Here is a 12,917-nt window from a genome sequence, read left to right on the forward strand (position 1 = left end):
CATCGCTATCACAATCCCTCAGGACAGCATCTTTCTCATTTTGAGGGATAACTGCAATGTTGCATGCCTTGTCTGGGCAGTCACCTAGACCCAACATATCCAGAACTTGACTCAAAGTGAAACTAAAAGAAAGAACAGAGTTGGTTTGGTAGAACAAGAACTATGTATGTGTATAAGTATGTGTATACCTAGATGCACGGTGTTATCCCACCGGTCACTATTGTTGCCGTCAACATGTTTACACATTCTATAACCACACTGAACAAAGTTGAGTAATTGAAAATGCATATATCAAAACTGGACACCTTAAAGATGATGGGGTGGCAGGGTAGCCTAGTGGTTAGAGCGTTGGACTAGTAACCAGAAGGTTGCAAGATTGAATCCCTGAGCTGACAAGGTACAAATCTGTTGTTCTACCCCTGAACAGGTAGTTAACCCACTGTTCCTAGGCCGTCATTGAAAATAAGAATTTGTTCTTAACTGACTTGCCTGGTTAAATAAAGGTTAAAAAAAAAATGTGTACTAAAAATTGTTGTCCTAACTTTATTTTGACACACTTTACTTTTAACATATTTTCCACCCCACATTAGCTGAGACATAAATGACTAATTGCCTTTTATTGTTGGGACAATAAAAGTGGCCATTGAAGAAAATTAAGCATCATTTGAATGATTCAACGATATTGCAATGTTCTGAAATGCGGGCTTTTATTTTGAAGGTTTCTCATTACGATATAAACATGACGTTGTTTTTGGTGCTGCTGGCAGAATACTAGTAAAATCACGGAACTGACGGATTTCCAGGCGACTCAAAACAAGTCACGGGGTATGAAACGTTGTTCAGTCTCTGTATATAGATTCCTTACACATTAAGTTAATATTTCTTTATCATATTACTTTTCGGGATAAAGTTGCAATGAGAAAATGTCTGCTATTGTGATAATGTTCAGTGTTTGCATGTCTAGCGCTATGTTTAACAACTTCTTAATGGAAAAGTAATTGTAACATTGCAACAAAGTTGTATGTTTTGTTGGGGTGCATTGAAAACGGATCCCTGTATTGCCAAAAATGGATTGGTTTTCGTTATTGGCTGACATAGCCTGCGTGTGTTGTCCTGTGTTGAATGTCTAACTACACCTGCTGCCTGTCTGTCTGTCTGTCTGAATACAGCCTACAGTGTAAATTACAGCCTATAGTGACTTTGCAATGTAAAAGCTAGGACACGGAATTGCTTTAGAACCGACGTGGGACACTGATCCGTGTTGGGGAAGCTACTCTGAAAATACTGTTTACCAAGCAATTACTCCACACTGGAAGAAGGTAAGCTACTCTAAATCTACCTTTAAGAATAATACTGTTAACTTAAGTTACTTTGAAAAAAGTAGTTCACTACATCGTGTAATATAGCCTATTAACTATTAAACACACAAACAATGATTCAAGTGAGAAATAGGCCAGTCTGAAGCTGAAAAAGAAAGGAAACGATTGCCTAATTCACCAATACTTTGTTTTATTACATTTTGAGTGTAGGGGGAAGGAGTTTTGTTTTTTGGCTAAAAAACGTACCCATTTGAAACGGCCCAGAAACTAGAATATGCATATAATTGTCAGATTAGGATAGAAACCACTCTAAAGTTTCCAAAACTGTCAAAATATTGTTTGTGAGTGTAACAGAACTGATATTGCAGGTGAAAACCTGAGGAAAATCCACCAAGGAAGGGCTGTTTTTCCTGAAAGCTCTCTGTTCCATTGGATTCCTTGCCTCCATTTAAAGGGATATCAACCAGATTCCTTTTCCTATGGCTTACTCAAGGTGTCAACAGTCTGTAGACATAGTTTCAGGCTTTTATTTTGAAAAAATGAGCGTGAAAGATCACTTCGTGACAGTGGATTTCTGGGTGTTCGCAGAGTTTTGCTTGTGCAATAGTGGAGCAGCCATTCTCTCCCTCATATTGAAAAAACTACAGTCCCGGTTGATATATTATTGATTATATATATTTTTTTTAAACCTGAGAATTGAATACTGAGGATTGCTTCTTGACACACTACTCGCTTAACCTGGAAGCCAATGCACCAATGTGTCGGAGGATACACGTCCAGCTGGCGACCGAAGTCAGCTTGCAGGTGCCCGGTCCGCCACAAAGAATCGCTAGAGCATGATGGGACAAAACCAATTCTAACCATTTTTCTTTGCATTATTCAAATTGGATTAAATTAAAAAAATTAAATCTCACTCATCATACACACAATACCCATAATGACAAAGTGAAAACATGTTTTTAGACATTTTTGCAAATTTCTTGAAAATTAAAAACAGAAACATCTCATTTACATACATTTTCACACCCCTGAGTCAATACATGTTGGAATCACTGTTGGCAGGAATTTCAGCTGTGAGTCTTTCTGTGTACGTTTCTAAGAACTTTGCACACCTGGATTGTACAATATTTGCCCATTTATTCTTTTCAAAATTCTTCAATCTCTGTCATATTGGTTGTTGATCGTTGCTCAACAACCATTTTCAAGTCTTGTTATAGTTTTAACTTAAATCTTCTTGAAAATCTAACTCGGCCACTCAGGAACATTCACTGTCTTCTTGGTTAGCAACTCCAGTGTAGATTTGGCCTTGTGTTTTAGGTTATTGTTCTGCTGAAAGGTGAATTCATCTCCCAGTGTCTGGTGGAAAGCAGACTGAACTGAGTCTTCCTGTAGGATTTAGCCTGTGCTTAGCTCTATTCCATTTAATTTTTATCCTGAAAAACTCCATCTCTTAACGATAACAAGCATACCCATAACATGATGCAGCCACCACTATGCTTGGACTAGATTATGAATGACTCTTGGCAGAATGCATTGCTTGACTGCCGTGAGGATGATAATTAGCCTGACGACACACGAAATGATTCCGCTGCTCTGTTATTCGCTACATACTTCTCATTGTGGAGAATAAACTAATGTCTGTGGGCGTTGGCCAGAGCAAGGAGTATGTGTAGCCAGGCAAGATGATAAGCACAGTCGTTCGCAAACTGCTTCCCCAAAACGATTTGTTCTCGAGTACTAGTTTGTTGCGCAGAGGCTGTGTAATATAAGTTTTGGTTCTACAAAGATGTATCCATAACGTTCAATAATCAATGAATTGCAGTCATTTTTGCACCATGCGATCAATTATAATTTCTAAACATGTATTTTTTATCTCTGTGCTCTTGATCTATTTTCCTGCGCGCATATGACAGAAAGTTGGTGGTCGGAGCACGTCTCTGGAGACAGAGGAGCGTGCATTAAAACTTCTTAGTGCTGCAATCCCGTTAACGGTATCGATATGACAACAGCCAGTGAAAGTGCAGGGCACCAAATTCAAAACAGAAATCTAATAATTCAAATTCCTCAAACATACATGTATCTTATACCATTTTAAAGGTAATCTTGTTGTTAATCCCACCACAGTGTCTGATATCAAATAGGCTTTACAGCAAAAGAACCACAAACGATTGTTAGATCACCACCAACTCACAGAAAAACAGTCATTTTTCCAGCCAAAGAGAGGAGTCACAAAAAGCACAAATAGAGATAAAATCACTAACCTTTGATGATCTTCATCAGATGACACTCATAGGACTTCATGTTACACAATACATGAATGTTTTGTTTGATAAAGTTCATATTTATATTTTAAAAATCTCATTTTACATAGCCACATAATTCTACAGAAATACTCATTATAAATGTCGATGAAAATACAATTGTTAGACATGGAAATATAGGTATACCTCTCCTTAATGCAACTGCTGTGTCAGATTTCAAAAACACTTTATGGAAAAAACCTACCATGCAATAATCTGAGTACGGTGCTCAGAGCCAGAAATAGCATTATAAATATTCACATACATTTGATGATCTTCATCAGAATGCACTCCCAGGAATCCTAGTTCCACAATAAATGTTTGATTGGTTCTATAATGTCCATTATTTATGTCCAAGTAGCTACTTTTGTTAGGGTGTTTTGTACACAAATCCAAACGCTCGAGCAGGTCCAGCCGAACGTCGAACAAAAACTTATATTACAGGTCGTAGAAACATTTCAAACTAAGTATAGAATCAATCTTTAGGATGTTTTTATCACAAATCTTCAATAACGTTCCAACCGGAGAATTCCATTGTCTGTAGAAAAGCCATGGAATGCAGGTCGCTATCCGGTGAAATGCGCGACCAGGACCTGGCTCTCTGCCAGACCACTGACTCAAAGAGTTCTCATCCGGCCCCACATCACAGTAGAAGCCTCATTCAAGTTTCTAAAGACTGTTGACATCTAGTGGAAGCCTTAGGAAGTGCAACATAACCAATTTCCCACTGTGTATTCAATAGGGGCTGCGTTGAAAATCGACCAACCTCAATTTCCCACTTCCTGTTTGGATTTCTTCTCAGGTTTTTGCCTGCCATATGAGTTCTGTTATACTCACAGACATTATTCAAACAGTTTTAGAAACTTCTGAGTTTTTTCTATCCAATACTAATAATGATATGCATATATTAGCAACTGGAACTGAGGAGCAGGCCATTTACCCTGGGCACCTTTCATCCAAGCTACTCAGTACTGCCCCTGCAGCCATAAGAAGTTAATCCTGCTGAAGGACTCATTGCGGCCAGCACTAGCAGGTCAAAATAACGACTAAAATGAACGAGTCACTAGCAGGTCAAAAGCGTTGTTAAAAAAGAATGAATCATTTGCAAACTTCACACCTCTGTCTTCCAGCTGATGGCAAAACTCAAGTGGAACAGCATTATTTCTGCTTTGTGCACAAATTAATGTTGTTACTCCGATGAAGAGAGAGTGAAATATTCCTCGATATTGAAAAAGACCCCTGCCACTAATAATAACGCAAGCCTATCGATACACTTTCCTACTCATTCATTACAGCTGCAATGCTGGCTGTAGCGCAAGTGGAAGTAGGAAGAGGTTGCATTTTGTTGCTCAAGTGTTGAATAAAAATTGTTGACAGTGCTGAGTAGGAAGTAAAACATGAACTCGCTCACAAAAACAGCAGCTCTTTGCTGTATTCCTTAAGTCTCTCTAGTCAAGGTTTTGAAATCTCACAATATCAACTTTGCTGTACCTTTCTTTTACACCTGCTACGTTACTGCAGACACTGTAATCTGAGCCATCCGATTGGCCAGCAGTAGGCCTGTAGTGCACTTGAGTTGCTTTCTGGACCCTCCGGGGGGGAAAATGGGAACACTTGGCCTGTTGATTCGGCTGCACCTACCGCCAGCACCCCCTAAAAATAACAACATAAAAAAACTGCAAAAATAAATAAAACCAAATGCAAGGCCTCATGTTTTTTTTTTTTTTTTTTTTTTTTTTTACAGAAATGTTTGCCGATTGACTAGGAATGTCTTTGAGATCAAACAGTCGATCGCGATTGACCAGTTAGTGACCACTGATATGTAGCCAATAATTCTTTACTCCATTGTTTGTAAACAACAACTTTTACAGACCGAAACCATGGCAGGTAGCTGTGTTGGGGAGAGCGACGGCCTGACATTCTGGGTGGCTGAACAAAAGGACTACGATGATGTCATGTCCATTTCTGTTCAAATCTATGGAGGGAATGACTACCTGCCTCATCGATATGCCGGTTGGATGACTGAGCCTGACAGAGCGGTTATACTGGGTCGCAGAGATGGCAAATTGGTCCGTGTAGTGCTCTCTCTCTCTACTTCCATCCATACCTATTTCTTCCTTCCGTATCTCTCCATCCATCCCTCCCTCTCTCCCTTTCTACCATCCATCCCTCCCTCCCTCCCTCTGCCTCCTCCATCCATCCCTAAATCCATCGTCATCCCTCCCCTCTCCCCTAGGTGGCACTGGTGTCTGGTCTAATCGTTGACGAGGGGTGTACAGTAGTGGTGGAGGGGTTGAGGGTGTGTCCCAGCGAGAGGGGTCGCGGCGTGGCTGGGGTTATCCAGAGGTTTGCGGATCTTTTTTTATGATTTATTTGTTTATAGATTTGTTTTTTGACACACAACAAAAAAGAACAGCAACAAACATAGTAAACACCAAATAACGTCACATACACAGCTCAAGTCCATCGTAAATTAAAGACAAATGTACGGAATGTATACATATACAGATTTGCTGACCAGTACATCCAGCAGCTGTACCCCAGCGTCAGGACCAAGAGACAAACCAAGGTTGACGAGCCTTCAGCTGGGCCCACACAGACATTATCCAAATTCACAGAGCTAGGGAGACGGGTGAGTTATAATTCATACTATACTAATATATACTATACTACTGTATACTTTACTATACTACTGTATAATTTACTTTACTGTACAAACCTTCAACTTTTTTAATGAGTGGTGTAGAAAACTGTTTTGAAGGGTGTTGTTTACCGTAACCCTCAACCACAACCCAAACCCTCAACCCAACACAGGGACCCAACCCAATACACGTCAAGACCTCTGAGGTGGTGACTATGGAGAAAGGGGTAAAGGTGGAGAAAGTTGTGATGACCGGACAAAACAAAGGGAAAACCAATCCTGACCGTTTCCCTTCTGAACCCTCCCCAATACTAACCTCTCCACCTACCTTCTACCCATCCCCTTCAGTCTGTTTCCCAGAGCCCATTGTGAGACTCTCCCGCTTACCTTCACCAAGACAATCCACCACAACATCCCCAGCCTGAGATAAACCTGACACGGAACCCAAACCGGATGAGCGCGTGCGCCATTGTGCATACATTTATTTTGTCCCCCTACACCAAACACGATCACAACATGCAGGTTAAAATATTTTAAAAAACGAAAAGCATTAATCATTTATGGCAATTTAGCTAGTTAGCTTGCACTTGCTAGCTAATTTATCCTATTTAGCTAGTTTGCTGTTGCTAGCTAATTTGTCCTGGTATATAAACATTATTTTACCTGAAATACACAAGGTCCTCAACTCCAACAATTAATCCACACATAAAACGGTCAACCGAATCGTTTCTAGTCATCTCTCCTCCTTCCAAGCTTTTCATCTTTTGAACTTATATGGTGATTGGCATCTACACTTTCATAATATTACCATGACGACCGGCAACTCAGTTCGTCTTTCAATCACCCACGTGGGTATAACAAATGAGGAGATGGCACGTGGGTCCCTGCTTCTATAAACCAATGAGGAGATGGGAGAGGCAGGACTTGCAGCGCGATCTGCGTCAGAAATAAAGGACTTCTATTTTAGCCCTTGGCAACGCAGACGCTCGTTAACGTTTGGGTGCAATGATTGAATAACATAGATTTATACATTTATTTAGCAAAAGTATTTTGGTGTAGTCAGGGTATAAGACTTACTCATAAGTGTTTATATCATGTTTTTCTTGAACAGAAGGTAGTTTCACAATCTCTAACATGATATGCGTAGCCTGTAGGTACCCAACACTCCTTGTGTAAAAGTGCATACATTCATGTTACGGCAAATTGTCCGTTATAGTTATTTTATTTTTACATCGGAGGATCAGAAAACTTTACATTATGTTTCAAGTTATAACAACATGTTATGAGTCCTTCAGTTTAATACAGTGTTTATAAAGCGTTTTTATATGTAATTTGCGCTATTGGCGCCATTTTCTCTTTCTGACAAAGGTTAGGAATAAAAAGTCCCTTAGCACTCAAAATCCTGATTGGTCGTTTATCCAGTAACACGTAAAGATCATAAGATGTTCTGCTGACTTGCCAATGGCATCTGTTTTCTATCTCCTGACCTCCTCAGGGCCATTCAGAGTCGTAAAGTGAGATCCGTTTATTGGCCTTGTGATAGGTTGAAAGGGGGCGCTGTCAATAACAGAACTGTTGTTAACAAAAGGGTTACATAGTTTAATAAAACAACAAAAATACTTGAATTCAGCCACAGAACAGATTGCATGATTCCCCCAACCCAACCCAGTGGTCACCAACCTTTTTTGAGTCGAGATCAAATCGAGTCAAGATTTTAAAAAAAAAACATTTTTAACATTAACCTAGTAAAAACAGTTCTGTAGAAATAACGTTTGTGCAGTAGGCCTAATACATTGGCTATATGCCAATATTGTTATTCTCAGACCATATTATATTTCAAAACTCGAGTTTTGATAACAAAATAGATCAGTTTGTGTAACACTTGCGAGGCACAGCTGGCAATTTTACTGGACTGGTGATACCTGCATCTGATGGTCATGTTGCTTTCAAGATAACTGGGAACTTGGTTAGAGTTTACGAGTTGTATAACCGTTCAAAATTATTTTTCCCAGTCTAATCCAGTTCCCAGTTGTCTTGAATGCACTGAAGTCGGAAGTCAAAGATTTCAGAGTTCCCAGTTTTTTTTTTTTACACGGCGTTAGAATCAGTGGAGGGAGAGAGCAGCAGAGGGGTCCACCTCTCACAGTCTCTACTCTCTCCTTCCTTTCCTCCGGTGAGACTGACCAGAGAGAGAGGACACAGTCTTCCACCTGATGGTGAAACTCGAGTCGCACACAACGGGCTGCTAATAATAATAAAAATGCAGGCGATCGATACACTTGGCTACTCATTCACTGCAGCTGCAACGCAAGTGGACGTAGAAAGAAGCGCATTTTATGTTTTGTAGTAGTGTTGAATACTGATTTACCGCCCCATGTTCCCCCACCTTCTCCAGACCAGACTGATTTACCGCCCCATGTTCCCCCACCCTCTCCAGACCAGACTGATTTACCGCCCCATGTTCCCCCACCCTCTCCAGACCAGACTGATTTACTGCCCCATGTTCCCACACCCTCTCCAGACTGAATTTCCATATACACATGCAGACCGAGGAGGAAGTTGCAATAGGCCCGTGCAACCCAAGTTTTGATATCAGCACAAACAGAAACCATCTTAAACCTAATCCTATAGCTTCATGTCCACATACTGGTTCAACCCTAACTTCATGTCCCCATCCTGGTTCAACCCTAACCCCTGCCTCAACCCTAACCCTATCTTCATGTCTCCATCCTGGTTCAAACCTAACCCCAGCCTCAACCCTAACCCTATCTTCATGTCCACATACTGGTTCAACCCTAATGTTAGCAATTTATGTTATTCTTGAATAACACAAACTCCAAAGCAAATCAGGGGGAGACGAATGGGTTTATTCAGTGAGGACAAATCAAGGTGTTATGCTGGGAGGTAGATGTTCAGTCTCCCCTGTCCTCAGATTTTCCCCAGAACAAAGGAACAGGATGCCATTTATAACCCCCATCCTAGCCTGGGGTTGACCAATCAGAAGTCCTTGCAGGACAACTGAGCCAATAACCAAATAACAAGTTTCCTGCCCCCGGCTCAATGCACAGAACGTAGCTGTCAAGACTGACATCCCACAGATGTTGAACTGAAAACCAACTCCTTTTGATCGTTAATCCTAGTTCTCTCGTCCTCTGCGTTGTGTATTTATCTTAAAAATATTCTTATACTAACATTAACCACAAATTCCTTTTTGAATTTTTTACTTCTGTGTCAAAGCCTTTTGAAAGGCAAATGTGCAGACAGTCTGTCTGCATGTCCTATTTCTTCCTAGAAACCAGCCCAAATGTCAGTATCTCATACCTGGAAACACAGTGGTTAAAAGTCTGTCTCAGCGTGTGGCTGTGTGGTGCTCTATACAACTGCCTTTCAAAGAACACCTGACTAAAGGAAGAAACAGCATGTGTCTTTGTCCTAAATGGCACCCTATCCCCTATATAATGCACTACTTCTGACCAAGGCCCATAGGGCTCCAGTGCACTACAGCGTGAATAGGGGGCCATTTGGGATGCAAGCCTGTGTCATGGGTACTGGTGTGGTGAATACAATATGAAACAGTGCTGTGTACTAATGGAAACACTTAGACTGGTTTATTGCAGCAGTAGTCCCATTGAGGACTGCGGACCGCATGGAGACAAGTTATATCTAATCTAACTGAGTCAAAGAGTGCGTCTCAAATGGAACCTGTTCAATATAGTGCTGTACTTTTGACCTCAGCCCTATGGGCCAATAAAGTTGAATGGATGATTTATTCATTGAGTTTCTGAGGGAGCTTGTTAGGGATAGGCTGTGCTTGTATTGCTAAGAGACTTGCGTGCGCACACACAGATACACAGGCACACACACAAACTATTGCTGCACCTTTCACAAGGGGACAAAAACCACAATGGACTCGTAACTAAGGTCTCAAACCACCCCTGTTTTTCTTCTTTTTACATCTACCTCCGCTTCATCCCCCTCATATATACGTTTGCTGTCACTGTTTCACTCACTCGTTTTCTCTCAATTTCTCTCTCCATCCCATCCCCTCTCAATCTCTCTCCGTCTCTCTCTCTCTCTAGGCTGGACTCTCAATCATCGGGGAGGCCGACAGTTTCGAGGGTTTCATCTCACACCTGAGGAACAAACTACATTCCACCACAGGAAGTGAGCCAGGTGTGTCCGTCCCTCAAATGTTTCTGATAGAGGATGAGCAACACCTGAAGAACATCCTCCTTGATCCTGAACTCCCCTCCAGGGTTGAACTTCCTGGTGGTGCCATTATCCAAGACTGGCAGGCCTTACAACCAATCGAAGGCAATCTTGAGATTTTAGCAAGGCGAAACCTCACCTGGTTGGCCGACAAGCCGGAAAGACCTGCCTTCCTCAGCTTTTACACTCCACCTTATCCAATCCCATACAAGGGAGGATCGCTGAGATTCAATATCGATATGTTTGGAACTGATCTAGTTTCAGCAAAGAGGGCACTTGCCGGCCATTTCGAGAAAGTGAGGGAGAGGAGGGAGGTGAAGGGGAAGGTGTTGGTTCATGTGTATCTGAATAAGTCGCTATGGGAGGGGATGAGGGAGTTCTGTGAGGGATATACAGGGGTAACGAGGTGTAGAGAGTACTGGGAACAACTGTTTCTGGAGAGAGGGATGTGAGGAGATGGGGAGAGCAAAAGAGAGGCCAGTGAGAGTGCGCAAATTAGACTTAGAGAAGGGTTTTCCACATTATCTTGCTTTTATTATTTGAATCAGCTGTATAGTGCTAGGGAAAAAACTAAACATACCCCCCTGGGGGAGGGTTAACCATGTAATCAATATACATTATATATCATACAGTATCTAACATACTTTTTATATTGATTTGATTGATTGGAACAAAGCCAGCCAGAAGTTAATATGATTTTTTTTTTTTTTTTTTTTTTGTACGATTGTGATGATGCAAGAATTTATAATGGGACATTACAGGAATAAATGTTTTCTTATTAAATCATTATACATTTTTGTAAAGACAAGTCTATCAAATCACTGATTCATCATGACTGTGAAATGCAAATCAGTATCAATAAGAATAAATGAATAGAATGTCGCTGATCATTCTCTCTCTCTCATTACTGTATCCATTTATAACTGAAGCAGGTGGAGCTAAAAAGGGGGGGAAATGACAGAGCTAATTGTCTGCATCATTTCCAATCGCGTGTGCGCGCTGCATGGAAAACATGCTTGAAAGCACTTCTATGAATCCCGGTTGCTGTCTAATTGATACAGTATGTCTGTTATTCAGTACTTTTAGGTGATTCAGATCATTGAACTCAATGAAGACTGACGCTGTCGTGCTACTGTACAAAACATGGTTACTGACTCACTCCATCTCACAGAGAAAAGAGCTGGGTATTGTGGCTCCAGTAAACTCAATGACCTTTCTCTGTGAGACAATGAATACATGGTTCCTGACTCTTTATCTTATAGTACAATTGTATCCAGTGACTTTAGTTTATGATACATCATCAGCCAGTAACTGTAGCATCTCAACATGTGTGAAATCATAATTGACGTCACACCAGACCAGTATTTTGCTACACAAGCGTTTCGCTCCGCTCGCAATAACGTTTGATTTGATTTGAGATGTACTGTACAGTACCTGTATATCTTAATGGCAGTTGATATCTGAAAGTTATCAATGATACAGGCTGGTGTGAAGTATATATCGTAGTTAAAAGGTCCTTGGTTGGAGGACAGAGCTTTCAGCTTTTAGGTGTCTTGTCTGTTCAGTCACACTCCATTCCCTCCGTCTCAACCAGGGTAAAACGTGTGTGTGTTGAGTGCTTGTTCCTGAATACTAAAACATTTTACATCTGTATTTACCTAATTAGAATGACTAATTGGATCCCAAAGAGAATTAAAGAACATTACTATCCAAAACAGCTCTGTGAGTAACATAGCTTTCATACATTTAGTTGCATTGTTGTTCAATTAGGCGCCACCAAAGTACTGTAGCTCTCAATGGGCTGTGTGGTGTTTTCAAGTGGTTTTATTTGGAACAAAATAAAGTACTGGCAGGGGCAACGTAAACAGTAGCCACGGATAAAACAGTATATAAGGAAAGGAGGAACACTAATATTAGATTTACCTATTCAATTATACCTGGTGTATTGTAAAAGCCTTGCTAAGGCAATATAGGAAATGAGAAAGCTTTACAATTTCTAATACATTATCTACAGAATAAGCTTGGTGTGTCCAATCCTCTACCTGCACATCTTTACTTATGACTATCGCTATCAAACTCTCACAGACAATACTGATACGGTTCTACGCAGGCAGCCCATTTCTGATCTTTTTTTCATTTGTTGGTCTTTTGACCGTCAGATCAGCTCTGAAAAAGATCTAATTTGAAAAGATCTGATGTGATTGATCAAAAGACTAATTCATGGACAAAAGGTCAGAATTGGGCTGCCTGTGTAAACACGGCAATAGATTCCATCCTCACATCCTCAATCACTGTCTGGTCCAAGGGCAAACTGCAAAGGATTGTCCGGTCTGCTGAGAGGGTTATCAGCTGCCACCTGCCCTCCGTTAAGGTCCTGCACGACTCTAGGGAAAGGTCAATGTGCAGGAAAGATCCTTGCTGTTCCATTCTACCCTGGCCTCCCCCTCT

General features: G+C 40.9%; 1 protein-coding gene across 1 annotated transcript; it reads left to right on the top strand.

The window, feature by feature from the left end:
* The first annotated feature begins 735 nt into the window (after nucleotides 1–735).
* nat16l (N-acetyltransferase 16, like) lies at nucleotides 736–11,351 on the top strand. The gene is made up of 6 exons (XM_024373344.2): nucleotides 736–825; nucleotides 1,170–1,319; nucleotides 5,491–5,688; nucleotides 5,856–5,965; nucleotides 6,128–6,251; nucleotides 10,340–11,351. Exons 3-6 carry the CDS (start codon nucleotides 5,500–5,502, stop codon nucleotides 10,919–10,921), a joined length of 1,005 nt encoding a protein of 334 aa, XP_024229112.1. The 5' UTR covers nucleotides 736–825; nucleotides 1,170–1,319; nucleotides 5,491–5,499; the 3' UTR covers nucleotides 10,922–11,351.
* The last annotated feature ends 1,566 nt before the right edge of the window (nucleotides 11,352–12,917 follow it).

The sequence above is a fragment of the Oncorhynchus tshawytscha genome, linkage group LG15 (genome assembly GCF_018296145.1).
Source record: "Oncorhynchus tshawytscha isolate Ot180627B linkage group LG15, Otsh_v2.0, whole genome shotgun sequence".
NCBI classification, from domain to species: Eukaryota; Metazoa; Chordata; class Actinopteri; order Salmoniformes; family Salmonidae; genus Oncorhynchus; species Oncorhynchus tshawytscha.